Consider the following 25,495-nt stretch of genomic DNA (forward strand, 5'->3'; position numbering starts at 1 on the left):
GGGCGGGCAGGGCGGTTGCCCGCGCCTGCGCGGGCGCGGGATGCGAGGGGCGGGCGCGGTGCCGGGCCCTGGAGGAGCGGGGATGGCGGACAGCGGGTGCGGGCGCCGGCTTGCCACACCGCAGGGTCCCCCCGCGGGGCATCTCGGCGTCCCAGCGCCGCCGCCGAGGCTGCGCCGCAGGGGAAGCTGCTCATGAACTCAGAGCACGAGCGCATAACCGCATCATGGGCTTCCACCGGCCCGCGGCCGGCAAGGGTGAGCTGGGTGGCGGGGGTGGTGTGAGGGCTCCGCGCGGGGCTGCGGGGACGCCTCGGTCTCCTCTCGCCCTGAGCGCTGCCCGCGCTCCCCTCGCGGGCAGGAGCGGTGGCGACAGGGCCCGCTGGCTCCCCAGGGTCCCTCAGTGCCGCCTGCCCTCGCAGGGATGCCCTGAGAGCAGCGCGACCTCCGAGGGACCCGCCCTCGGGTAAGATCCGTGTGTCACCGGAACCTCGGGTCTTGGGGCTGTCCCTGGTCATTTTACTGCAAGTGGGTTTTCTTAGCTAAAGAAAGGGTGACCCTCCCCTGCAAGTGGTTTTTTTTTTAGTTAGAGAAAGGATGAGCCTCCCCCAGGTTTCCAGTCACTTACTCCTGGCTTTCGTAGCTGGGTTTTTATAGCTGTCAGTTGTCTCCTGTTTGGGTAATGACCAGGCGTTGGGCATTTGTGGTTGGCATGCAGAATTTTCTTGCAGAATCATAGGTAGGTCGTTTATATTTCTCCACATGCTTCAAGAGGGCTGACCATCTTGTCAGGAAAGAATCAATGTGATTTAACACTGAGAAGTTCTTCTTAAGCTCTCTGGTAGGACCAGACCTGTTGTGTCTCTTGGTTTGGCTTTTGTTCTCTGCCATCACCTCTCTTGCTCTAAGATGGGTCTTGAGGTTTCATACAGAGCAGATTAACACTGCTCTGCCGCTGGCAATAGAAGACAAGCCAAATTGTTGGAAATGATACAACTTTTCTAATTTTTAATAGCTTTAATTAGCCTTTTGTTAGTTTTTTTAATTAATCATACATGCTGTGTTAGGCCTTAAATCACTTTTAGCCAGCGTTTAGCAGAAAGTTGTCATAAGCTACTTTTGTGGGAACGCAGCTTGGGAAAAGTACCAAAACTGTAAGTTTTGTTAAAAGTTAACCTTGAAATACTTCAATGAACAAAGCCTGGGAGAGAGAAAGATGTATTGTTGAAGCTGGACATCTGGAACCCAAGATTTATGAACTGCAAGGGCGTTTTGCAGAAATCAGCAGATGAAGAAGAGTAACAAAGACGCCATAGATGTGATACAAAGTCCCTTCTGAGAGAAAAAGATACTAGAAAGACTGAAGATATGAACTAATTATCATAAAAAGCGAGAAATTAATGCCCAATAGAAGGCAGAATATTAACTAAAGAGAATTATGTAATTAAGAACCAATGAGCATTGATTTGTTTGCTAAAAATGTAAAAATAGGTAGAAAAATTATTTATTGGGTCTGTGTGGGGACTGAAATCTGTCTTACACCTCTGGCTAGAAATGAAGTAATACCTTGCTTTCTAACACTAAAAAGACAGTGTTAGAGAGTTTTATGTATCCTGGCAATTTTGGAGTATTTGGCAGCAGAGATACACTTCTGTTGCCTGCTCATTTGTCAGGTTTCAATGCTCTCCTGGGTGATTCACCTTCTGCAGATCTTTGTCTTTTGTTTTATGTTGCTCTGTGCATTTGGAACAAGGTCTTTCCTCCTGTGCAGGCAGTGCTGTTGCTTAGGGAAGTGCAGTGTTTTAATTTCTCCACTGCTGACCAACAGCTTCACCTTGTGGCCTGCGTTGCCCAGCTGCCTGTCCCGTGTCTGTCTGTGAAGCAGTGCCCTCTTTAGTCCTTTCTTTTCACTTGGGAAGCAGAGACATCAAACCAGGACGCCAATCCAGTTTGGCCAAAGTGTTGTTCCACGTACCTGCTGTGTGTAACTGCGTGTTTCTGTTTCTCTCCTTCAGATGACGACAGTCACACAGAGTCAAAGCTGCAGCACGAGCAGGATAAATCCAACTCCCTCCCCATTCCTTCGGTTTCCAAGCGAATCGTGCTTGGAGATTCCGTGTGCAGTGTGCCAGGCTCTGCTGACCACGCAGGGAGCCTGGCAGAGCTCCGGGGGGACAAGGACTTGTTCAGCAAAGCCCCCGAGCTGGTCACCGAGGGCACAGGGGAGCTCCGCCACCGGCACCGGGGTGATCTGCCCCCTGAGGCTGCACCACGGCCACCCAGACACGGGCTGGAGCAGTACCTGTCCAGATTTGACGAGGCTCTGAAGCTGAGGAACCAGCTGATGAGTGAGAAGCCGAGCCAGGAGAACGGGAGTGCCGGGGAGGAGTTTGACTCTTTCCGCATTTTCCGATTGGTGGGATGTGCTCTGCTCGCCGTCGTGGTCAGGGCTTTTGTGTGCAAGTACCTGGTGAGTTCAGGGGAACAGTCCTGCTCTGCAAATTTATTGTGAAATACCCTTCATCTGGGGCTGAAGTCTGTTGGTAGTGACCCAGTTGGGAACTTCAGACACACTACATTTCCACACAGCCACTGTGTAACCACTGAGAGCAGCACGTGTTTGGTCTGTAGTGGTTGAGCACAGATGCACTGGAGTAGTTGTTGCAGTTTAAGTCTCTTGCAAATTTATTCCCTTCTTTGTGAGCATATGAGTCAGCTGCTCCCCTAGTTTGGAGTGTACAAAAGAATAATAGAGTAAGAATAGTGTCCCCGTCCCTGGAAATATTTGATGCCAGGTTGGACAGGGCTTGGAGCAACCTAGTCTAGTGGAAGGTGTCCCTGCCCTTCAGGGGGTTGGAATGAGATGGTCTTTAAGGTCCTTCCAACCCCAATCATTCTGTGATTCTAGGAACAGTAAAGTTGTCCCAAGATAAGTAGATCCTACTCATTTATCAGTCTGAGAAAAGTAATTCTCAGTATTCCTGGTGCCTGCCAGAACAGCACAGAGATGTGTGGCAGGCACAACCTGCCACCTCCTGGATCCCTGGGCTCAGTTTCACTCACTGCTGCTCCCTTCTGTGATTTCAGGGTTTTAGGCTCAAAATAGGGCAGAACCTTATTTTTGTCATGTAACTTGTCTCCTGAGGTTTGTAGTATTCAAGAATACTGTTGCTGTGTTCCACAAATTATTTTTTACCTACTAGTTTTCTTTTATGACTTAGGAAGCATTACATTTCTGTGTTTCTTAGCTGTTACTTCTGACCAAGTTAATTTTTGTATATTCTGTTCTGTTTCTTCAGTCAATATTTGCACCATTTCTTACTCTACAACTCGCTTACATGGGACTGTCCAAGTACTTTCCAAAGGTAATTTTCTTTTTTTCAGAATTAGATTAATTTGAAGTGTTTTAAATTTAAATTTGTGTTTAGATTGTATTAGGACCAACACATGTGAAGTATTCTTCTCTTGTTTTAACCTGTAGAGTTGTATTACCAATGCTGATAGTTTATACTAATTTTTAATCTTTCCAGATTTAGTCCAAATCTTTTTTTACAGTTTCTGTGAAAACACGGACTAGCAGCTTGTTTAGCTGTAGCCTAATTAAAAGCATCTGACCAGGAAATCCAGGTAGTTCTTTCATGTCTTCAGGAAATTTGCTTTTCTCCTAGACCACGCTCTTCTCTGGTTACTGTTTGCTCTGTCAGCAGCTGTTCTGCATGTAATAGCTGGATGAAATTTGTGAGTGTGTTTGCTAAAGAATGAGGCAGAACATGGGTTTTAAGAGCTCTGCATTCCCTTGCTGGTATCAGGTTGAATGGCAGCTTGAAATGAGACATTTATTTGTGTGTGAAACTTGCTGCTCATTAGCTAGATTTGCTCTATCACTTGATTCGTATATTTACACCAGGCAATTGTGCTGAAGTATTTGTTAGGTTGATGATTTTGTCAGGTTTGTGCTGCAAAGTGGGATTGAATGATGTTCAATCTATAGTTAAAAGGGAAAATTTACATTTTAAAAGGAATAATACATTACCTGTAGGAAATCAGAATAAATCAGCAGTTCTTTTGTAGTTAAGTATATCGTAATAGTCACTCTAAGCTGATGTGTCACAACACAAAACAGTAGAATTAGCCTTAGATTTGCACCAGCTCATCAGCTACATCTTCTTGATCTTGTTTCTGCTGTATTTAAAATCAGCTCTTCAGTTTCAGAATTTAAAGAGGTGTTTCCTTTCCACAACGTGCTTTTACTGCACTTCATTGCATGAGGTCAATCTGTTAGTTAGCCTTCATTTTTCTCTCAAGAAACATAGAAATGTTCTTGAAAGCTTAATTTAGATTGGATTAAATTAAGATATCCAGCCAATATCATCAAATTACCAGAATTTTCAGCCACTGTCACCTTTTCCTGCCTGTCAGACTTCGTATTCTTGGGATTCCTCATCTCAAGGATGGAACATCTTTCAGAAGGTTTTGGGAGATTTTTGAGTTCAGAGGATGAAACTTCCAAATTAAGTTGTACTAAAATAGAAACAGTTGGGTTTTCAATTCTAAATAATTTTTCTGTTAGAAAACTAACAGTATTTATGGGGCTTGGAGCAACCTGGTCTAGTGGAAGGTGTCCCTGCCCATGGCAGGGGGTTGGAATGAGATGAGCTTTAAGGTCCCTTCCAACCCAAAGCTTTCTGTGTTCTATTTTTTGCCAAGTAGTGTAATGAGATTAATCCAGTTCTGCCAGTGGACCTGCCAGGCTTGGCTTCTTACACCCAGATTGCCCCTGTCTGGGAATCTTCCCAGTCCTGCACAGCCCCACCTCTCAGCCTGCTTGGAGGCAGAATATCCAGGATCAATTTTCTCTGCTGTTCTCCAGCCTCTCACTCAGCTCCGGGGGATCCAGCACAGCAGGAATCTGTGTCTGGGATAAGTGCTGTGAATCCTCCAGTGTGTCTGGAGAGAATCAATCCAAACCTGCTGCTCTTACCAATGAATTTGGAATGTGTGAAATAGGCACAACATTGGTGACATGTAAAGCAGAACTGGATTAGGAGGACTAACATGATACTGTGTTTTTATCCCTTTTAGTGTGAGAAGAAGGTGAAAACGACAGTCCTGACTGCTGCTCTCCTGCTGTCTGGGATCCCTGCAGAAGTGATCAGTCGCTCCATGGACACCTACAGCAAAATGGGAGATGTTTTCACAGACCTCTGTGTCTATTTCTTTACTTTTATCTTTTGCCATGAACTTACTTTGGTTTTTGGCTCTGAAGTACCATAATGGCTGTACAATTCCACACAGCAGCTACACTAAACCTCTCTGGACTGTGTTTCTTAAATGTCTGACACTGTGCAGACAGGTCTAAACCTTCACTAAAATTCCTACCTGTTGAAATGCTTGAAAGGAGCCTTAAATCCAGTCATTTTGGGAAAGGAAGAGCAGGGTCCCAGACTGCCAGTTGTATTGGTTCAGTTTATTTAAATACTGTGTCTGCATATTACAAATGTGAAGACTAGGGTGCAAGTGTCAGTGGATGATTTATTTGCTTTAGTTAGATGATGCCCCTCTCAACTTCCTTCATAAATATTTACAAAGCTGCCTTTGTTCTTTTCAGTGAGAACAAGAAGAGAGTTCCCTTCAGCAGAAGCATATATATGTGTATATCCTGTATGACTGTATCTAACCAGACCTGCTCATTTTGTGGTGTTCCCATTTTTTTAAAGAAAGCTCTAAATAAAAGAAATCCCTGTACTCTGTTCAAATGTTCAAGGTCAGAATGTTGAACCAAGTAGCTGCTTCTGGAGAATGTTGGTGAAACTTGCCACTTTGTTGTTATGATCCTTGCCTTGCTATACCTTATTTGTTGTGATTGTAATTAATTTCATTTGATGATGATTGTGGAAAAGAGCTAAGCAAAATCAATAACAAGAAAATCCTGGTGCTTACAAATGTCATTAATCAAAAAAAATAAGAAGAAACAAAATTAATCTCACCTGTTTATGAGTTTTCAGCAACCTAATCCTAGTGCAGCTCATCCTTGTGCTTTCTGATGCCTTTTCTTTATATTAACAGTTCATCTCATGAGGGAGTTGTATATATTGGCACCCAACCTGCAGTATCAAATCTTTGCTCTAGTGTTTGTAAAACTTACCAGGGAAACTGTTTTATTTTCAATCTCTTATGAATTTTGCACAGTGGGAGGAAGGAAGTGTCATTCCAAATAGTCCACTTAAATGGTGATAATCTCTAAAAATCTTTATTGAAGGTAAATTTGGTAGTTTCTTCATCTTGTAGTTTTCTGTTTAGAATCTGGACTTTTAGGAGATCTAGGCCGATGTCTTTTTTAGCACAGTAAAACACCTATTTAACTTGGTATTTGTCTGCAGAAATTTTTTTAGGGAGCAGAAGTGTTTGATTATAACCCCTCTAAAGCGAATGCCCTGCACTCTGCCTGTCATTTTCTGTTAAAGCTGTAATTCTAGTGCCTCGTTTCTGACTCCTGAATTAGATACATGTTTGTTTGTGGCCTGAAAACAAGAATCTTACATTTTGATTTGACTATTTTTGTGTTTGTTTTTTTTTTTTTTAACATTATGTTACAGTGAGTATTATGTTACAGATGTACAGGGCTGCAGAAGATTCTGACTTTTGTCTATGAGCACAGATACTGATTCAGAAGCTTTAAATTTGTTTATACTAGACAGGAATTTCAGCAAATGGAAATTAAGGTTGAGATATGTAAATAACGAGTTTGCTCCGAAGTTACACGTGTCCCGATTCTCTATTTATATGCCCAAACGTGATACAAATAAATTGCAAAAACACCGTGTACCAAGACCTGCATCAAGCAATGGATGTTTAATCATAATTTTAACACTAATCAGCTCCACACCGTGGGGTGAGCGGGCAGAGCTCCAGGAGGGGCTGGATGGAGAAACGGCCATCAAGAAGCCCCTTTTGACCAAGAAGCGAATCGCTTTTATTCTGCTCATGCCCATAATTCTATTTACCGTGCCTTTCCCGCCGGTTGTTCCTCCCAGAGCCCTCTCCCCCTCCCGGCTCTGTCCGCCGTCCGCTGTCTCTGCGCCCTCCGGCCGCGGGGCGCTGCGGGGCGGGCGGAAGGGCGGCGCTGGCGCGGGCGGGCCGGGCGGCGCGGGATGCGGCCGCCGTGTAGCGGGAGCGGCCGCCGCCATGGGCCGCGAGTCCAGGTGATGGGAGCGGGGGCGGCATCGCGGGCTCTGCCCCCGCCCGGGAGCGCGGCTCGCCCGGGGAGCGCGGCGCGGGGACGGGCACGAGCGGGAACAAAGGCGGGCGCGGGCGCTGAGGGCGCCGAGGCGGGGCCGGGCCCGGCGCCGGTCTGAGGGCAGCGCCGGGTCCGCGGGCGCTCCGGACGGGGCGGAGGGGGGCCGCGGGGACGGCGCTGGGTGGGCCCGAGCTGTCCCGAGCCTCCCCCCCGCGGCCTTCGCGGGCTTGCTCTAAAGAGGCGTGATTCGCCACGTAGCGCTTCGAACGTGGGTTAGACGTTTCCCTTGTGCTTCTTGAGTTCCTGCAGGGTCACGCACGTTTTGCCCGATCGCAGCCGGTATAAACACCTGGTGGGCGCTGTGGCCAGCCCGGCAGTGATGTGAGCGTGTGCTCCGGCTGGTCTGGAGCTGCTCACACCGCTCAGGCTTTGCACCGACCCCACAACGTGCCGGTGCTGTCGGGCACGTCTCTGTTTCCCAGTTTGATCAAACCATCGGATTTTAACTCCAGAGCTGCCACAGCAGCCCCCGCACGCGGTCGTCAGTGCCCTGGCACAGCCCCCAGACCCGTAATGGGGGTTTACACCGACAGAGGCAGATGAGTTGAAATTTTACCAACCGGCTTGAACTCAAATTAGTGATTCAGTGCAGAGCTGGGCACTCCCAGAGATCCATCTAATTAGCTCCAAATGAGCTGGGGCAGCGGTGGGTGGGACAGGACACTGTTACAAATGTTTAGAAATTTAAAAGCTCTGAGGAATTAAGATAATTTTTTTTTTGCTTGTTCACCTAAATATGATCAATATCCTTTAAGTGCAGATGGTTTTTGTGCTGACATTCATCTCTCTGAATTTGTGTCTCAGGCATTATCGGAAGCGCTCCGCGTCCCGTGGGCGCTCCGGGAGCCGCTCCAGGAGTCGTTCCCCGTCGGACAAAAGGGGCAAACGTGAGGACAGGCGCTCCAGGAGCAGGGATCGGGATCGCAGGCGGGAGAGGTCCCGCAGCAGGGACAAGAGAAGGTCCCGATCGCGGGACAGAAAGCGCCAAAGGTAGGACATGAGTTCCAGTCGAAGTAGATCAAAGTGCCTGTCAGCTGGATATTGATGTTCTTCCCTCTCATCAGGCACTTTGCTGATGGTTGTATAGATTTCACTGTGCTCAAGGCTTTTTGCTTATTAAATCCTTTCTAGCTGCTGGTGCTGGAGTCTGTAAGTTCTTAGTGGTCTTGATGATTGGTGGGTTCCTTTTACAGCCTGTTCCTCAATAGCAGACTAAAGTCATATGTGATCACGGGCTAAATAAATACAATTTTGTTCCCTGTCAGACGCTCGAGGAGCAGAGAAAGGGAACGGAGCCGAGAGAGAAGACGCTCCCGGAGCCGGGAGAGGAGGCGCTCGAGGAGCAGGAGTAGAGGGAGACGGTCTCGATCCTCCAGTCCAAGCAAGAACAGGAAAACAGAGAACAGGTATTCTTGTGTTCCTGGCTCTAGAAATGTGTGAAAACTGCAGGTTTTGGTCCTTTCAATGTATGTTAATGGAGTCTTCAGACATAATTGCAGGCAGTGTTATAATTGTGCTCTACTGTAAAATGGTGGGAAGTCCATAAGTGGGAAGTCTGTACACAGAATAAGCAGGTTGGTGGTACTCTAGAAATAGTGAGAAGCTGGAATCACAAAACCTTTTGGAATAAGTGTGTGTTCTGTATTAGAATAACCCAAAGAAAAAGGTGTAAAGAGGTTTAATTGGCTAAAGTGAATTTTAAATTTATTGTCGTAAGTTAGCACATATTTGGTTTAGGTGCATTTTTCTCCTTTAAATTGGAAGCAAGTTGGGGTAATAAAAGCTGTGATAAGTGGGTTTTGTATTCACTGCAAGTCTGCATGTTACATTTGTGTTAAATAAGTAGTTTTTCCCAGGGAGAGGTGTTTTTGTGTTTCAGTACCATATGCTCAGGGGAGTGTTCACACTTTCATGGCAAGATGCCAGATCACTTTACCTTTCTCTAGAAATTCCACAATTTTAGTATCTCCTTTCTAAATGCTGACTTCAAGGAGGTGTAAAATAAACTGCAGAACCACTCACGTGTCAATTGTAAGTGTTCTGGAAATGAAGTCTGTGAAGAAATGAGAAGAACAGAGCCAAAGCACATAATAAGCAATGGATTCTACATTTCTGGTAGTTAGAGGAAATAGTTCCATGACATGGAAAGATTGTCTGGGAAGCAGTGTGTTTTGTGAGGTGTTTGAAAACATAAACCTGTACTGGTTGTTCACATTTCTGTTTCTGTCCAGCACATGTGTATCCTCCCCCTGAGAAAAGCTGTAAGTTTCTAAGAAACCTCTGCTCTTATCTTTCAGATCAAGATCTAAAGAAAAGACAGAAGGAGTAGAAGTTTCCAAAGAAAAGAAAAAAGACAAGGATGACAAGGAAGAAGAGAAGGATAAAGATGCTACCACAAATGCTGTGGCCACTGAGGTAGAGACTTTTAACACTTACAAGTTTAAAAGATAAAGAATTTAAACCAGGGAGTTTGTGGATGTCCAGTCTTCTACAGCATGCTCATGCAATGGTTATATTTGTTTGAAGAAGCACAGACTAAAGTCAGTGGCCATTAATTTTCACTGGTTGGTTTTTATCACAGAATTTTGATCAGAACAAACTTGAAGAAGAAATGAGAAAACGAAAGGAAAGGGTGGAGAAATGGAGGGAAGAACAACGCAAGAAGGCAATGGAAAACATAGGAGAGCTGAAAAAAGAAATTGAAGAGATGAAGCAGGGGAAAAAATGGAGTTTAGAAGATGATGATGGTATTTTAACCTTTTATATATAGCAGAATGCTTTTATTCCTAATAATATTTTTTTACATTATCTTTAAAGCATTAAATTATTCTTCAGAATGTAAACTGTAAAATAACAAAGCCTAAATCTGGTCATGCCTTCAAATGGTTTAAGATACATTTTTGATTAAACAACTGGAGAGATTTCTATGAAGAAAAATTAGATAGTAATAACACTGAACTGTAATTATTTGGGTAGACAAATAATTTGGCACATGTGAGCACTTTTGTGTTTCCCTGTATTTTATCCTCATCTTTCTTGCTCATATCAGATGATGAAGAGGAAACTGCAGAAGGAGAAAAAGAAGGCAATGAAGTTGAAGATGAAGAGTTAGATCCTTTGGATGCTTATATGGAAGAAGTAAAAGAAGAGGTCAAAAAGTTCAATATGAGAAGTGTGAAAGGTGGAGGTGGGAGTGAAAAGGTAAAATCACCAGTTGAGATTTCTAATTTTTCAAAGATAACTTTGTGTTTTAGTAGCAAAATGGGGAGAAATGCAAAAAAGCATGAAGTTAGATGCACTTAAAGCCTGTTTACTTTAAATTTAATTTCCTGGTGTTTTTATGAAGCTGTTTTCTCAAGCATTATTCTGATAAAATTTCACTGAGGGAAGTGGAAAAAAAGCTCAGCATAATGCCTTCAGAAGTACAAATATTCTATATGTTTTATGAGTATGGGGGTTTTTTTATGTAAAATGTAGTAACTTTCTTAACTGTTTTGTAGAAGTCTGGACCAACTGTTACCAAGGTGGTAACCGTGGTGACAACCAAAAAGGCAGCTGCAGAGTCAGAAAAGAAGAAAGGGGAGCTCATGGAGAATGACCAAGATGCAATGGAGGTAATGGACATGTCTTGTATTTCTACTGTGAAAACACAACGTGCCTCTCCTTTACTTCCTGAGGTTGTGTGTGGGCCTGAAGGGATGTTAAGGGTGTGGGCACGTGGCTGTCTAGCACAGGGAGGAGTACCTGTTTCTAAATAAAGTTCATGTGTAAATGAAAAACCATTCCTTCATACTGATGTACTCACAAATGGTGATCTCCACAGTATTCCTCAGAGGAGGAGGAGGTGGATCTTCAGACTGCCCTGACTGGCTATCAGACCAAGCAGAGAAAGCTGCTGGAACCAGTGGATCATGGAAAGATAGAATATGAACCTTTCAGGAAAAACTTCTACGTTGAAGTACCAGAACTGGCAAAAATGACTCCAGAAGGTAAAGACAAACACAACCAGCACACCTTGGGTACTGTTAAAGAAAAAAATGGTGGATTTCAAAGGAGCAGCAGATGGGTTTGGAATATAAAGAACATTTGAAGCAACTTGGTATAGAAGAATATTGAATCAGTTGCATCACTGTTGTTGATACTTATAATTATTGATGAGGCTTTGATTGGAGGATAATTTACGTGAGTCCTTTCCACCTGCCTCCTGTGTTTACATGTAACAAGCAAAAAACTTTTTCTGGTGGTGATAAAATTAGTATTTCATGTTAAGGGACGAAGCAAGAATTTTTTAATCAAGGTAGTAGAGAAGTGTCAGGTTTGACTCTATTGTAATGCAAACTCTTATTTCAGAGGTGAATGTGTACAGGCTGGAGTTGGAGGGAATTACAGTCAAGGGAAAAGGCTGCCCCAAACCAATAAAAACCTGGGTACAGTGTGGTATTTCCATGAAGATTCTCACTGCCCTCAAAAAGTAAGGAAGCATTTTGTGAACTATATTATGCTTGGTTTTGCTCACCGTGTTCTATGTTCATGAGAAAAACCTTTTTCTTTGTTGCATAATGCCACATGTCCATGTTTGTATATAGTCATCAGAGTGTTTATCACTCAGTGTTGAGTAATTGTTATTAACTATTCTCTGCCATTTGTATCATGGTTTTGCTGCTCATTTTAATTATTTTTTTGAATGGCTCTGATATGTATATATATTATATATAAATATGAATATGCAGAAAAATTTTACATGACTTGGTGATTCACATCTGTCAAATCCTATTTTGTTCTTTAAATACCTTTTTTTTTCCTTTCTTTAAGACATGGCTATGAAAAGCCCACTCCCATTCAGACCCAGGCTATCCCAGCAATCATGAATGGACGGGATTTGATTGGCATTGCTAAAACAGGAAGTGGAAAAACCATTGCATTTCTGTTGCCCATGTTCAGACACATTATGGATCAGAGAGCATTAGAAGAAGGAGAAGGTCCCATAGGTACAAAGATTTTGTTTTCAAAGTCACTGTTTAAATGAATACAACCTCAAGTATATGCTTTAGATGGTCTTCAGTTCTTCTCTTGGTTATAGGGAGAAGTGCTTACTACTGTCCATTAATTAGTATCTTTTTTTTAGTTAATGCTGTCTCATGTTTCAAGAGGACTCCCATGTCCATGTGAGACCTTACTTTGATTTTGGCACTTGGACCAGAATTCCACCCCATTCTCTTATTGTCTTATCTTTTTCTTGAAATTACATTCTTTAAAATAGGAAGTAAATTGCTGTAAACATCATTACAAAAGATTAATTTTTATTGTGTACATTGCAACAGCACCTGTGTTACAGTGTATGATGAAAGTGCTTTGCTTTTCAGCTGTCATTATGACACCCACTCGTGAGTTGGCTTTGCAGATTACCAAGGAGTGCAAGAAGTTCTCAAAGACACTTGGGCTTCGAGTTGTCTGTGTTTATGGAGGAACAGGAATCAGTGAACAGGTACACAAAACACATACCTTCCTTGTCAAAGAATTCTTGGACTTTATTAGTTAATGTTACTTTTGCAGTGAATTTAGATCCTTTCTCTCTCCCATAAATCCAGGACATTTGCAGCCTTCATTATGGACTTTCTCTGTGGCAATGGTAGTAAAGCATTTTCAAGTAACTTAGCCTTAAACATACTGATTTTGAAAATTCTCAGATATGATCCTTAAAAGTTTCAGACTTTCTTTTGATGTATATATTGAGCATGGCAGTAACAGTTAGTGGGATGTGATTGTTTGAAAGGGAAGCTATATTTTTGAGAGTTCCCCTCAAGATAACAAAAGCCAGAAAATGGTAACGTTGGTTTATTGCATTATCAAATGCTGCATGTTAGAGTAATTTAGATATTAATTTCAAGGGTTTCCACACCCCCACCCCACCCACCTGCTTATGGAAACAGGAGGAGTATCCATCTGTGATGGAACATGGTGTATTTAATATAATTTGTCCCTGCTAGAACACATAATATTTCTTACAGGCTCTTAACTGTATAGAAATCATATCCCCATTATAACTCTTTCAGGTGGTAACTTAGGCTGTCAGAGGTGACTCTTCTGGGAAGCCAAGTTTTCCAAAGACTTAAAGAAATTGCTGAGTAAAATCTTTATTACAGAATTGGTTTTCTTTTTTACAAGGTGATCCATGTTTAAAAAAAACAAATCACAAAGCAAAAAATTAATTAGTTTGTTTACTGTGTTTTAAAATCAGATAGCTGAACTCAAAAGAGGTGCTGAAATTATTGTTTGCACACCTGGACGTATGATTGACATGTTAGCAGCTAACAATGGTGAGTAGAAAACCTTTTCCTATGGAGAATTTTTTGTATTTGTTGTGTAATTCTTACAAATTCAAAAGATCATGTATTTTGATAAATGGTCTTATGGAATTTTCTTATATCTCTTCAGGCTGCACTATCTAGCTATTGAGAATATATAGCACTAATAATAGGTTTAAGCATATATTGGTTTGACTCTTTTTGGGAGGACAGGAAATACTACATTCTTGGAGAGTTTCTGAGAATGTTTATCATTGCTAAACTTAAAATGTGCTGGTCCAAATTTTTGAACTCCGAGTCCCTTAGGTAAAGGTTATATAACAGTTGGTTATTTTGTCTGCCCGTTGATCTGTTATTGTGTAAGTGTAGCTCAGCAGTTTCCCACTTTTACATAAGAGCATCTGACTCTGCCTTTATCTGTTGGTTTTAAAAAACAGAGAAGCCCTCCCTAAAAACCTGCTCAAAAGTAAGAGAACTGACCTTATATCAGATATTCACATTTATTAAACTGAGCCACTGCAGCTTTAAGAGGTTTTGTCCTAGTGTAACCATTGCATGCTTATTAGATAAAGTTTTATTATTAAATTATTCCACATCAAAACCTCTACTAAACTGTTGACATTATTTAACTTCTGTGGAAAAAGTACCTTCAAGACATATAGAACTGGGCTTCCAAGACTTAAATCGTCAAAGGTAGGTACATTAATGCTGTTCCCAAGTAATTTTACCAAGTTATTATTTGGGGATGAAAATGTTAAGATGTTAAATAGATATGTAGATTTTAAGAAATATTTATTTTGTTCCCTAAGTATGAATTCCATATCCTAAAAAATGCAGCGCTAAATGTCTTTAAAATAATGTGAGGATTCAGCTACAATTTGCTGAAGCTGAGAGGACCAAATTCTACTGTAGTTTGATAGGCACAAGTCTGAGTGATAGTTGTAGAAAATGTGACAAATCTGTTCCATTCTGAGAGCATTTGACAGTGTCACTCCACAACTGTGTGGAACTAAATGCGTTTATATCATTTGAGAGTAGGATTCTTAAATCCTTGAGTTAAATCCTTCTCATGAAAGGGAATCTCTTAGCTGTTTGTTTGGGAAGGGTGCTAATTATCCTGTCCATCATAATTCAAAATGTCCACCGATCCACAACTTATTGTATTTCCAGCTGTCCCAGAGTTTGGGGTGGTTCTTGATTTTAAATTCAGTAGTGTTACTGGGTAGGTTTTACTCTTTATATATTCATTTTGAAAGGACTGCTTACTCTGTTTTATGCATATTATTAGCAGTGATCTAGAACTAGTATGCTTATCCTCCAATAGTTACTCCTAGCTCCAAGGAAGCATTACAGATTGTGTATAAAGGAGTTTTCTGAGGCTGCAGCAGTTAGCACTGGGCTTTGCCTTCCACACATGCGCTGTAATCTCTAATATGTTCTTTTCTAGGTGCCGCTGTCAGATACTGGCTGATGTGGCTCCTTGCTTCAGCTCAGTCTTAGTTTTATGATGTGTTTTGGCGAGGGCAGTTTTCTGAATTTTACAGGTTCTTCTGGCCCTATGATGGTATGCAAGAGAAGAGTTTGACAAAATAAAAGGGCCTTGTGCATACTTACCCATTTGCCAGAATGTATGTGTGATTAAAGTGTGAACATTAAAATTCACGTTTAGTGAATTTTTTAAAAAATTAATTAATGTCTGTGTTAGAAGATAGCGAGACTATGTAACATTTAAAAAAAAAATATTCCTGAGGGAAACCAGATTTCCATTTGATTTTGTTTCCCATGTGTTTTTTCCTCTCCTTTCACAGGTCGGGTGACAAACCTCCGTAGAGTCACGTACGTTGTGCTTGATGAAGCAGACAGAATGTTTGACATGGGCTTTGAGCCTCAGGTAACTCAGGACAGGAGTGATGTGGCCACAAGATGCTGTTTTCCACTTGAAGGATTTCGCAGTGCTGCATTATTCTTACACTGCCAGTGGGTGTTCAAAAAGATGTGCTGCTGCACTTGGACAGCAGTTTAAACTGACTCTGTTATTTCTATTATCCTCACATCTATTATCCCATTACTGTAACATCATATATTATCCTCACATCTACAAGGTGTCCCTGCCCATGGCAGAGTTGGAACTGGATGATCCCTTCCAACCCAAACTGTTCTGTGATTCTATGTTTTGCTTTCAATAAGCTCTTGTATAGCTTAGATTTTTCTGTAATGTACAGGGTTTTTACATCCACATTTCTAATACTTGTGGCCATGTTGTAGCCCTGTGTAATCCCTTGATACAGGTGTTGTGTTAGCACTTATAAAATCTTTGGTGTCTCTTGGCAATGTCATGCAAGAGACAGGAACAGAATGTTGGAAATGCTGGTGACAAATCACTTACTGGGAGCTTTGGGCATCCTGGACTCTTTCAGTTGCTATAGGCTATGTTGTTCTCCAAAAGTGGGAACATTCCTTTATTTCTCTCTTGAGCTGTAGGGTTTCTGCTGCATTTCCTAAGATTCCTGCTGGGCTGTTGTCAGATTGTGTATTGGCACCCAACTTCCTTTTGAATCCAGCAAGTTTTCCTGTCTTCCAATGCCAGCAGCTCAATCCCACGAGGAAATCTGTAAAGACTGCTTTGTAGTCTGTGTAGTGCAGATATCACCTAACCCTGAAGCTGAGAGCTCTGTGTGTGTGAAGTTCAATCCCAGCACTTGGATACTAACAGGGAACGTTCTCCTCACGCAGGTTATGCGCATTGTAGACAACGTCAGGCCTGACCGTCAGACTGTCATGTTCTCTGCTACCTTCCCCAGAGCTATGGAGGCCCTGGCTCGGAGGATCCTCAGTAAACCCATTGAGGTGCAGGTTGGAGGCAGGAGTGTTGTCTGTTCTGATGTGGAGCAGCACGTTGTGAGTATCACACACCTGCCTTGCCTGTCTTCTCGTTTGCTTGTTCCCAGCAATATTGAATATAAACCAATATACCCACAGGGCTTTCATTTTATGAAGTTTAGTGATCTCATTAAACATGAACTCAGGATAAGTGAACACCCTGGTGTGCAAATGCAATGTGATCACTTTTTTTGTGAACCTGGTTTATATAGCCCTAAACAGCAGTTTGGCACTAACTGTGGAAACAGCCTGAAAAGGTCATCTCCTGTTCCGGTTTTTATTTTTATGCACCCTGAATGTGTTTAATGACACCAGATACAATTTATACTCTTTCTCCTTTGCTTTTTTATTTCTTTTTCCAGATTGTTATAGAAGAGGAGAACAAGTTTCTGAAGTTGCTGGAGCTGCTGGGACACTATCAGGAGAAAGGCTCCGTTATCATATTCGTAGATAAACAAGAACACGCTGATGGGTTGTTGAAAGATTTAATGAGAGCCTCTTACCCTTGCTTGTCTCTTCATGGAGGTAATCTGCAAATTTAAGGATTTATATTTGCTGCTCCAAACTAAAATGTTGGTATTCAGTAGCCAGAATTACTTAGGTCCTGTGTAATACCAATTACTATTTCTTCCTAAGCTGGTTTTGCTTTGTAATTGGGGAGGATAATTGTCTCTTAATTTGAAATAGACAGGATAGTTTTCTGTAATTACAAGTCATTGCTCCCTGTGAGATGTCATCAGATGCCAAATCTTATGTCTGTGCAACAGGACTATTACTGAGAGTTTACACCTCTTGAATATTGCTGAATGCCATTGGGGAGTATTATATGAAATTTTTATTTGAGATTCACAGTAATAGCAGCTGTTGCTTTACTTTTCTGCTATCAAGTAGTAATACAACAGCAAGAGGAGAAAAATCTCATTAGAATATTGTCCATCCCAGAACATCTTAAAACTTTCTATGTATAATGCTCTAAAAAAGCACAATCACAGTAAGTACAAAGAGGGAAAAATATTCCCCTTCTTCTGAAATTTCTGTTGCCTTTAGAGACCAATGCCTTCAGATGAGGTCTCAACTGAATATAAGTCATCAAATAGAAAATCATATCAAAAAACCTTTTGAGTATTCTGGTAAGGGGAAAACATCTTTTGGCAGCTGAAAAATGAAAAGTTTTCTTATTCTTGATAATAGAGATTTATTATTCTGGCTTCTGCATTTTGCCTGTGAATCTGTTGAAATTTTGTTTGCTTATGCTTTTGGTTGTTCGAAGTTGGAGGGTGTTTTGACCTGTGTATAAATTCTTTTGGCTTAAAGCAGAGCTTAATAATCAGCTGATCTGTCTGGTTTCTGGCAGGTATTGATCAGTATGACAGGGACAGCATCATCAATGATTTCAAGAATGGAACCTGCAAACTTCTGGTGGCCACATCTGTCGCAGCAAGAGGTTTGGATGTTAAACAGCTGATGCTGGTGGTCAACTACAGCTGCCCCAACCATTATGAGGATTATGTGCACCGAGCAGGCCGCACCGGACGGGCTGGCAATAAAGTAGGTATTACAGTGGTCTGGTTTGGTTAGTACTGACATTTCTCCCTTCTTTATTGCTTGATCAAGTTGTTCCCAAAGGATAGTTATTGGTGGAAAGAGTGTTTTCCTTTAATTATATTCTGAATTTTAGCACTGTGAAACTTGGAACTTACATGTCCTGATGTACGAGTGTTCTTTTAAATCCCATTTGTGGCTGAAACTTTGGATGTTTTTCACTGTTGGAAATGTGCCCTACTAAATTGATAGGATTTTCATTTTTCAAGCTTTTAACCATGACAAAATTGATTGAAAGGAAAGATTTCAGCATCTACCATCTTTGGGTGTTACCTCTGTATCAGCTCCCTGGGAAATCACATTATTCATTCTACATTTCCACTAAAAAAAGTTATTACTGACTATCATGGTTACTTTCACTGACCAGAACAACAGCATCTGTGCAAGGGTGCTTCAATAAATTTAAAGTGTCTTTAGAGCTTTTTCTTAATTGTCTTTTAAATTAACGTTGCCCAGGGCTATGCATACACATTCATTACTGAGGATCAGGCACGGTATGCTGGTGATATCATTAAAGCTTTGGAATTGTCCGGGAATCCAATTCCTCCTGATTTGGAGAAGCTCTGGGCTGACTTCAAAGACCAGCAGAAGGCTGTGAGTAATTCTTTATTCTGCAGTGGGCTTTGGTCTGGGTTTAATGTGTGTTTTGTGCACGTGGGTCCAGTTGACCAGGGTACAAACATGGGTCATCTCACTGGCTTCCCTGGGGACACGGGTGTGCCTGGCTAAGTGTGTGAGTGTCTTCAAGACTGGAGTCTTGAGGATCATTTACAGGACTGAGAATTTAAATATTGTCAGCTGATGTGTGATAGAGAAACACCTACGGTATAAGGGGCACTTGGACTTTTATACATACCAGATAATGAAGCTCTTTCACAGAATCTGTGTGATTATTTTTAGAGCTCTCACCATCAGAGGGTCTTGCTCATGCTACGAAGAGTGACTTTGGAATTTTTCTGATTTAAAAACTGGAGGGTTTTTTATACTGCATTTGAAAAGCATTTAAAATGTATATTTACAGAAAATCCCAATAGAGTATTTGTCTCTGTCTGCTGAATTAACGTCGCTTTTTATTACACTTCAGTGTAAAATGCAGTTTTTAAATTTGAAGAGCTTTTTGAATGTCTTAGGATTTGCTTTTTAAAAAACTTCAAAATTATTTGTGTAGTCTTTTAACTATCAGAACTGGGATTTTAAACTTCTCAGTATGAAAATATGTGTTTTTATTTTCAGGAGGGAAAGTTGATCAAAAAAAGCAGTGGATTCTCTGGCAAAGGCTTTAAATTTGATGAAACAGAACAAGCTTTGGCTAATGAAAGAAAGAAGCTACAAAAAGCAGCTCTTGGCCTGCAGGATTCAGATGATGAAGATACAGCTGTTGATGTAAGCACCTGGAAACAGGATTTAAGTTGCTTAAGGATTTTCAATACATTTGGGTTTTTTCTCCAGTAGATTACAGAACACATTTTGTTACTCTGTGACCTGTGTTACCAACTTTGTTAAATTCCATGGGTAGATCTGTAAGTATTCTTCGGTATAAAGAGACACAGCTATGAAGATCAAGATCTTCAAAGTCTCTTTCCAACTTTTTGGTATTTTACTATGTGTAGTTATTTAAATGTCAGATATAAATTATTTTATTTGTGATGTTAATCTCGCATAAATGAAACAGAACAATTGTCCTCAATTGCAAACATTTTTTTTCTGTGCAGTGTTTTAAAGACATTCATAGTACCCTTTTCTATTTCTAAACCATCTTAGGTTCCTTTCCTAATGTTTGTTGGACACCTTTTTGTGACCTTGCAAGTAAACACTGTGTTCAGACTTTTTCCTGATGATTAGATCATCTGTTCCTTTTGTTGAGTTGTAGTTTTGGACAGTGTTCTACCATTTATACAAGAATAATATCTTTAAAAGCATGTAAACTAAATGCCCCTTTCTTTAGGATGGTGGGATTATTTAGTGGTAAATGCAATGATCTAATAATTGTTATTTTCTTTAGATTGATGAACAAATCGAGAGCATGTTCAATTCAAAGAAAAGAGTAAAAGACATGGCAGCACCAGGAACTTCAAATGCTCCAACACCATCGGCTGGGAATGCAGAAAAACTGGAAATTGCTAAAAGATTGGCTTTGAGAATCAATGCCCAGAAGAATCTTGGGGCAGAGGCACAAGTAATGGTCCCCTTCCACTTCAAGGTCAGTCTCTTTACAGACCAATTTTTTTTCCTTTTTTTTAATAAAGGTTATTCACTTCTGTGTTCTGTGGCTGCCATTTTATTTAGTGTGTCTGCACACTGGTAACTTGCTGCTTTATTTATCTCATTTGTGCTGGGCTAACTCACTTATAGGATTTGTAAGTGAGCTAATATGATAAGACCTTGGTACAGAACTGTAAATGCTTTATCTGCCCTGGCAAAGAGTTAGTTCATTACTAATAACACTACACAGTTAGGTTTGTTGGCTTTGGCAGAGCTGCAGAACATCTTCCTCTGCTGAAACCTGTGAGATACAAATGGATTGAGGTTAATGTGTTCGGGAATGTCCAAAGATATTTTAAGATGAAGATACAAAGGATCTGTGAAATCTTTTCTATGCAGGTGTGAGGGGAGTTGTTTAGAGGAAGGAAAGAAGAACAGGAGGAGTCTAGAGAGTGTATTTGTTATGTAGACAATTATATTACATAGAGATCTTTAATGAAACCCTTGCTGGTTTATATAGAATTTTTTTTTTGCTACTTTGTGCTCAACACGGACCTGTGTTTTTACAGGATGTGATGCAGCAGGCTACAAATGCTATCCTGAGAGGAGGCACAATTCAAGCTCCTACTGTGTCTGCCAAGACCATTGCAGAGCAACTGGCTGAAAAAATCAATGCCAAGCTCAATTACGTACCCATAGAGAAGCAGGAAGAAGAAAAACAGGATGGAGGACAAAATGAATCCTTTAAGAGATATGAAGAAGAATTGGAGATCAATGACTTCCCACAGGCAAGTAACCATTTTGCTGTAATCAAGTGTAAATGACCATTATTTAACAAAACCTCTCTTTGTAGCTTAAATATGATTACACCAATAAAATATTTTGTCTGTATTTCTGATCATACCTATTGAAATAACTACATTATCTGTGATTACTTCTCAGCTTGTATATACACAGTGCTTTGGACTTATTCCAGAGAGTATCAGAAAAACAAGCATTCCTTATCAGACAGAAGTCTTTTTACCTTCTGCCACTGACTTCTCTTGTATCCAAATCTCTAACACTGCCTGGTGATTTTTGTAAAGGCTATACTGCTATGACTGATACAGCTCTTTGTTCTTTTTTAGTACTTGAGTATTTTTGCCATTCAGAATATTGCTGCTCTGACCTACCTCATCTGTTACACTGAGGATTTATGTTTCACAGTATTGAGCACAAATTCCCTGTATTTATATTTGAGGTTCTGCTCAGATTGGCAGAACTAAGGGATTGCCATTTTGTGTGGTGCCTTTCTCCTTGCTGATCCTGCCATATCCTTGCCTTGCAGACTGCCAGATGGAAAGTTACCTCCAAAGAAGCACTGCAGAGAATCAGTGAATATTCTGAAGCTGCTATTACAATCAGGGGAACTTACTTCCCTCCAGGCAAAGAACCCAAGGAAGGAGAAAGAAAGATTTATTTGGCTATAGAAAGTAAGTATTCTTTTAATAAATGTTGCCATTAAAGCTACGAGTCTGATTTTCAAATTAGACATGGCATCTCTGTAGTCAGTGTTTGGATACTGAGTTACAGACCACTGTATTTATTTTGCAATTACTAAAAAACCACTTGTTTATCTTCCTGCACTTTGTCATATGATCTGTGGGGATCACAGAGATGCTTCTCCTCACCTGCCACAGAACAACAGCAAACATGTATGGAATCAGTTTGGAGGAGAGGGAAAGAAAAGAGTAAAAAAAAAATAGAATAAGCACAGAGAGGTCTGTGCCAGCGTGAAATAAGGAAGAAAATAGAATTCTGTGGGTTTAAACTGTTAAAGGTATAAGAAATTGCATCAACTGCTACAAAGAAAACTTTGCAAATGTCGTGGTGGTTGAGTAGAATTTTTCTCAAAGAAATGTCTAATCCTGTGTATTTCTGAAAAGTATCATTTATGACTGTTTTAAGTATCTACCTTAAAACAGAACACAGTGGAGCTGTGGCAGACTAGAGTGCTCTTCAGCTGAGGATATTCAGCAAGTTTTGCTGTTCTTCTGAGAAGAGCCAGCAATGTAGGCCTCACATACAGAAAGTGTTTATGATTATAATACATATTTTTGTCTTCAGGTGCCAATGAACTGGCTGTACAGAAAGCAAAGGCAGAAATCACACGACTTATAAAAGAGGAGCTCATCAGATTGGTGAGTCAAATATCCAGAATGCCAAGGGAAAATGCCTTAATTTGTGCTTTTTAGGATTGACTTGTGCAAATGTTTGTGCTCTGGCGTATGTTTTTATTCGTGTCAGGGACTGGGACCTACAGATCTCAAACACCCCTTTTCATTGAGCAGCCTCAAAATCTGTGGCTGTGTTTAATCAGCCAGAACACGGCTGTTATCCAGCCAGCAGATGGAGATAACACATTGACAGAGCTTTTTGAATGAAGACCCCTCAAAGAGTTGGGTCCCAAGAAATTTCCTAATTTCAGCACCTTCAGGCAGGGGAGAGGAGAATTATTCCTCTCAATTTAATATTTTACATGTGTCGAGAGATCTGTTTTGCTGTAGCTTTGCAGCATACCCAACTGCTAATCTAGTGGGGGTTTATTGCAATTCATTGTCCATTTTCACTTTTAACTGTGATTCTCCTCTCCTTTATTTGCAGCAAAATTCTTACCAACCAACCAACAAAGGAAGATACAAAGTTCTATGAGTATTTGGAGTTCTCTGTCTGTCAGCAGCTGGTGCGTGAAACTTTGTGGCTTCTGTTGTTTTTGCTGTTTACATTGCTTATTGTAAATTAAGAATTTTTTTTTTTTTATTTTGTCCTGAGGACGTTTTTTAACAGAAAATTGATCCTTGCTGAAACATCTTAATTCTCTCCACTGAAGTTATCAGTCTTAAAGCAGACCAGTTTGGGCGGAACGTGATTTAATTTAAAAGTGCATTTTATATACTTTTCATCAGAAGGAATATTAAATAAACAGATTTTAATTTTTATGACAGACAGTATGCTGTTAAGTAAATTAAACAGTGTTGGGATTTGTGTTGGGAATTGTTAGAATGTACCTGCTTCATTTTGTTGGGATGGTTCATGCCATATCAATTTATACTGGAAAAATGATAAAACACCAAAATAAAGGCAGGATTTTTCTCCTGATCCATAGATCTCTCTGGCTGGTTCCACACACATTACTTCCCTGTACAAATGTCCCCCTAAGGTCAGAGAGTCTTGCAATGATTAAAGAATCTTATGCAGAAATACTTGAGGTCTTGTTTTAAGATCTTCTTATCCCTCTCATGTCCCATTTTGTCTTTCTCATACATACTAAAATAACTCTCTGGGTTTTTTGTAAAGTGAAATGTTTTGTAGTATGACCGTAGTTTTCCTGTTTTTTTCTAAACATGAGAATTTTAGGAGTTGATTTTTTTTTTCTTCCTTCTGTGACATAAGAATGAAAGCCTGATTAAGTTTAAAAAGAAATTTGCAGGAAAAAGAGAGAAACCTCTTTTTTAATGAAATACAACTTTGTCACTCTTTTATAGTGTTCTTATATATATGTTTAATGTGATTATTCCCCTGGGATTGTCATCTTTATTGCTGTTAGGACGTGGCTTTAAGTAAAAATGAATAATGATATTTATGAATGAATTCCACAGATATTGACTATCATTGCAGTCAATAAGCTACTGGGACAGGCAAGACCTTTCTTTTTGAGGTCTCATCCCCATAAGCATTAGTATTCGTGGTGGACAGTACTTGTCTGGAGAAGAAGCAGTAGCAATTTGAATTGTCTCATTCTAGCAGCTGCAAGACTTTCAAGATGATGATTTTCGAAAGGACTTTTGTAGAAAGCTTTTCTTAACTGACACATGGAGAAGAAATGTGTCATTTTAAACCAGCTGTGTATATACTGCTTTAACCCTGGTGAAGACAAATCATACAATCTGCATCGTGGCTGTATAAATTCACAGCTTCTCTTTCCAGACTTCAGGTAATTCAAGTGACTCTTTCTGCCTACAGCTGTCTGTAACCCTGTCAGTGCACCTTATCTGCAATATAGGAAAGGAAAGGAATGATTATACCAGCTTTACAGTCTACATTTAGGATGAGAACACCCCTAATGTAGTACTTGCCAATATTAATACATGGAGTAGAGCAAGAGGAGCAGCACACACAGTAGCACTTCTCAAAACTTAAAATAGAAAGCTCAAACTAAAGCCCTGTGATGCCCTTTAGATACATCAGGTTTCCTTCCCTTAAGAGCTGGGGTTTGATGTGTTTCATACCACTTGTTCTTTGAATTGTCTTAACTTTTAGACAGTGTCCCTTCCCAGAAGAGCGACAGATTTTGGTGTATTTAATGAAGAGCACTTGCAAGTTTGGACAGCCTGACACTTCTTTAAAAATCTTGTTTCAAAATGTTCATACATATATTGGTATCTCCTAAAAAAAGCATGGTGGAGACATTTTTGTTGAATTTCAGAGATGCAACAATGTATAATCTTTAACTTCCTGGGGTTTTTAAATGCAATGTCAATATTCTTATGTTTTTTAAATTCCAGCAAAAATAAAAAATAATTTCAATGTATATTTTTCAGAAACTGTCTTTCTGAATAGCTCCTCTGTTTTCTGCACTTGCACTGCTTGTGTGTTTTTTCCTCAGACAGTTAGACTGTTTGGAGTAGGGTGATGTGAACAGCAGTTTGTGCTTTTGTTTTTCTTCTGGAAATGGGACAAAGCTCACACTCAGTTAAGAAAGTCACAGTGAAGATCTTTGGATACATGAAAGCAGGAGGAAAATGCATATAAGCCAGAGGAAAAGAAACTCTCAAATTAACGAATACACAGGGAAAAAGTAGTGGAAACAAGATGAGAATAGAAGTTTGGAGGAGATACAACAAAGTGATGAAAAACACTATATTTAGTTCTTCACAAGTGTGTCCATGGATATAGACAAGATCTTTGTAAACATCCCAGTTTGGCAGCTCTCCAGGGAATCTGCCCTGGTTGGCTTCCTGTTGTCAGAAGAGCACAGGGATGCTGTATTTGTTGGGTTTTTTTCTTTTCAAATATACATAAGCAGAGCTTGTTCTGTCCCCTGCCCCAGGTGATCCACTGCCAGCTTTCAAGGTTGCTTTACTCTTTCAGTGTGTGAGTAAACAGTGGTATTTTGGGTGGATAAGTGATATGGGTATTTGGTACTGGGTCCTGAATGAGCTCTTGGTTGCAT

At 40.6% G+C, this 25,495-nt stretch overlaps 2 protein-coding genes across 5 annotated transcripts; both read left to right on the top strand.

Moving 5' to 3' along the window:
* The first annotated feature begins 82 nt into the window (after positions 1-82).
* On the top strand, positions 83-6,828 carry CAMLG (calcium modulating ligand). Its single transcript, XM_008922174.3, is given in 6 exon segments — positions 83-181; positions 184-211; positions 214-255; positions 2,013-2,467; positions 3,297-3,362; positions 5,080-6,828. Coding segments are annotated over 6 exon segments (882 nt in total). The 3' UTR covers positions 5,272-6,828.
* Positions 6,829-7,137: 309 nt separating this feature from the next.
* DDX46 (DEAD-box helicase 46) lies at positions 7,138-24,853 on the top strand. 4 transcript variants are annotated; one of them, XM_018081060.2, is made up of 24 exons: positions 7,138-7,199; positions 8,099-8,284; positions 8,560-8,700; positions 9,592-9,709; positions 9,876-10,041; positions 10,344-10,495; positions 10,795-10,908; positions 11,118-11,283; positions 11,645-11,765; positions 12,107-12,282; positions 12,658-12,779; positions 13,533-13,611; positions 15,408-15,490; positions 16,333-16,497; positions 16,842-17,004; positions 17,834-18,027; positions 18,538-18,675; positions 19,315-19,464; positions 20,084-20,281; positions 20,853-21,071; positions 21,611-21,755; positions 22,390-22,463; positions 22,927-23,005; positions 23,922-24,853. In XM_018081060.2, exons 1-23 carry the CDS (start codon positions 7,183-7,185, stop codon positions 22,972-22,974), a joined length of 3,135 nt encoding a protein of 1,044 aa, XP_017936549.2. In that variant the 5' UTR covers positions 7,138-7,182; the 3' UTR covers positions 22,975-23,005; positions 23,922-24,853. The 4 variants fall into 4 exon arrangements, with proteins under 4 accessions (XP_017936549.2, XP_017936547.2, XP_017936548.2 ...); XM_018081058.2 differs by lacking the exon at positions 23,922-24,853 and adding an exon at positions 23,095-23,913; XM_018081059.2 differs by lacking the exon at positions 23,922-24,853 and adding an exon at positions 23,110-23,913.
* The last annotated feature ends 642 nt before the right edge of the window (positions 24,854-25,495 follow it).

This window comes from Manacus vitellinus, unplaced genomic scaffold, assembly GCF_001715985.3.
Source record: "Manacus vitellinus isolate BGI_N305 unplaced genomic scaffold, ASM171598v3 scaffold_51_pilon, whole genome shotgun sequence".
Classification (NCBI taxonomy): Eukaryota; Metazoa; Chordata; class Aves; order Passeriformes; family Pipridae; genus Manacus; species Manacus vitellinus.

Bases quoted from the DNA above. Each gene is read 5' to 3' on its own strand.
- DDX46 (XM_018081060.2), top strand. The intron at 10,909-11,117 runs GTAATGGACATG...TGATCTCCACAG, and splicing joins ATGACCAAGATGCAATGGAG to TATTCCTCAGAGGAGGAGGA. The intron at 17,005-17,833 runs GTAATCTGCAAA...GGTTTCTGGCAG, and splicing joins TTGCTTGTCTCTTCATGGAG to GTATTGATCAGTATGACAGG.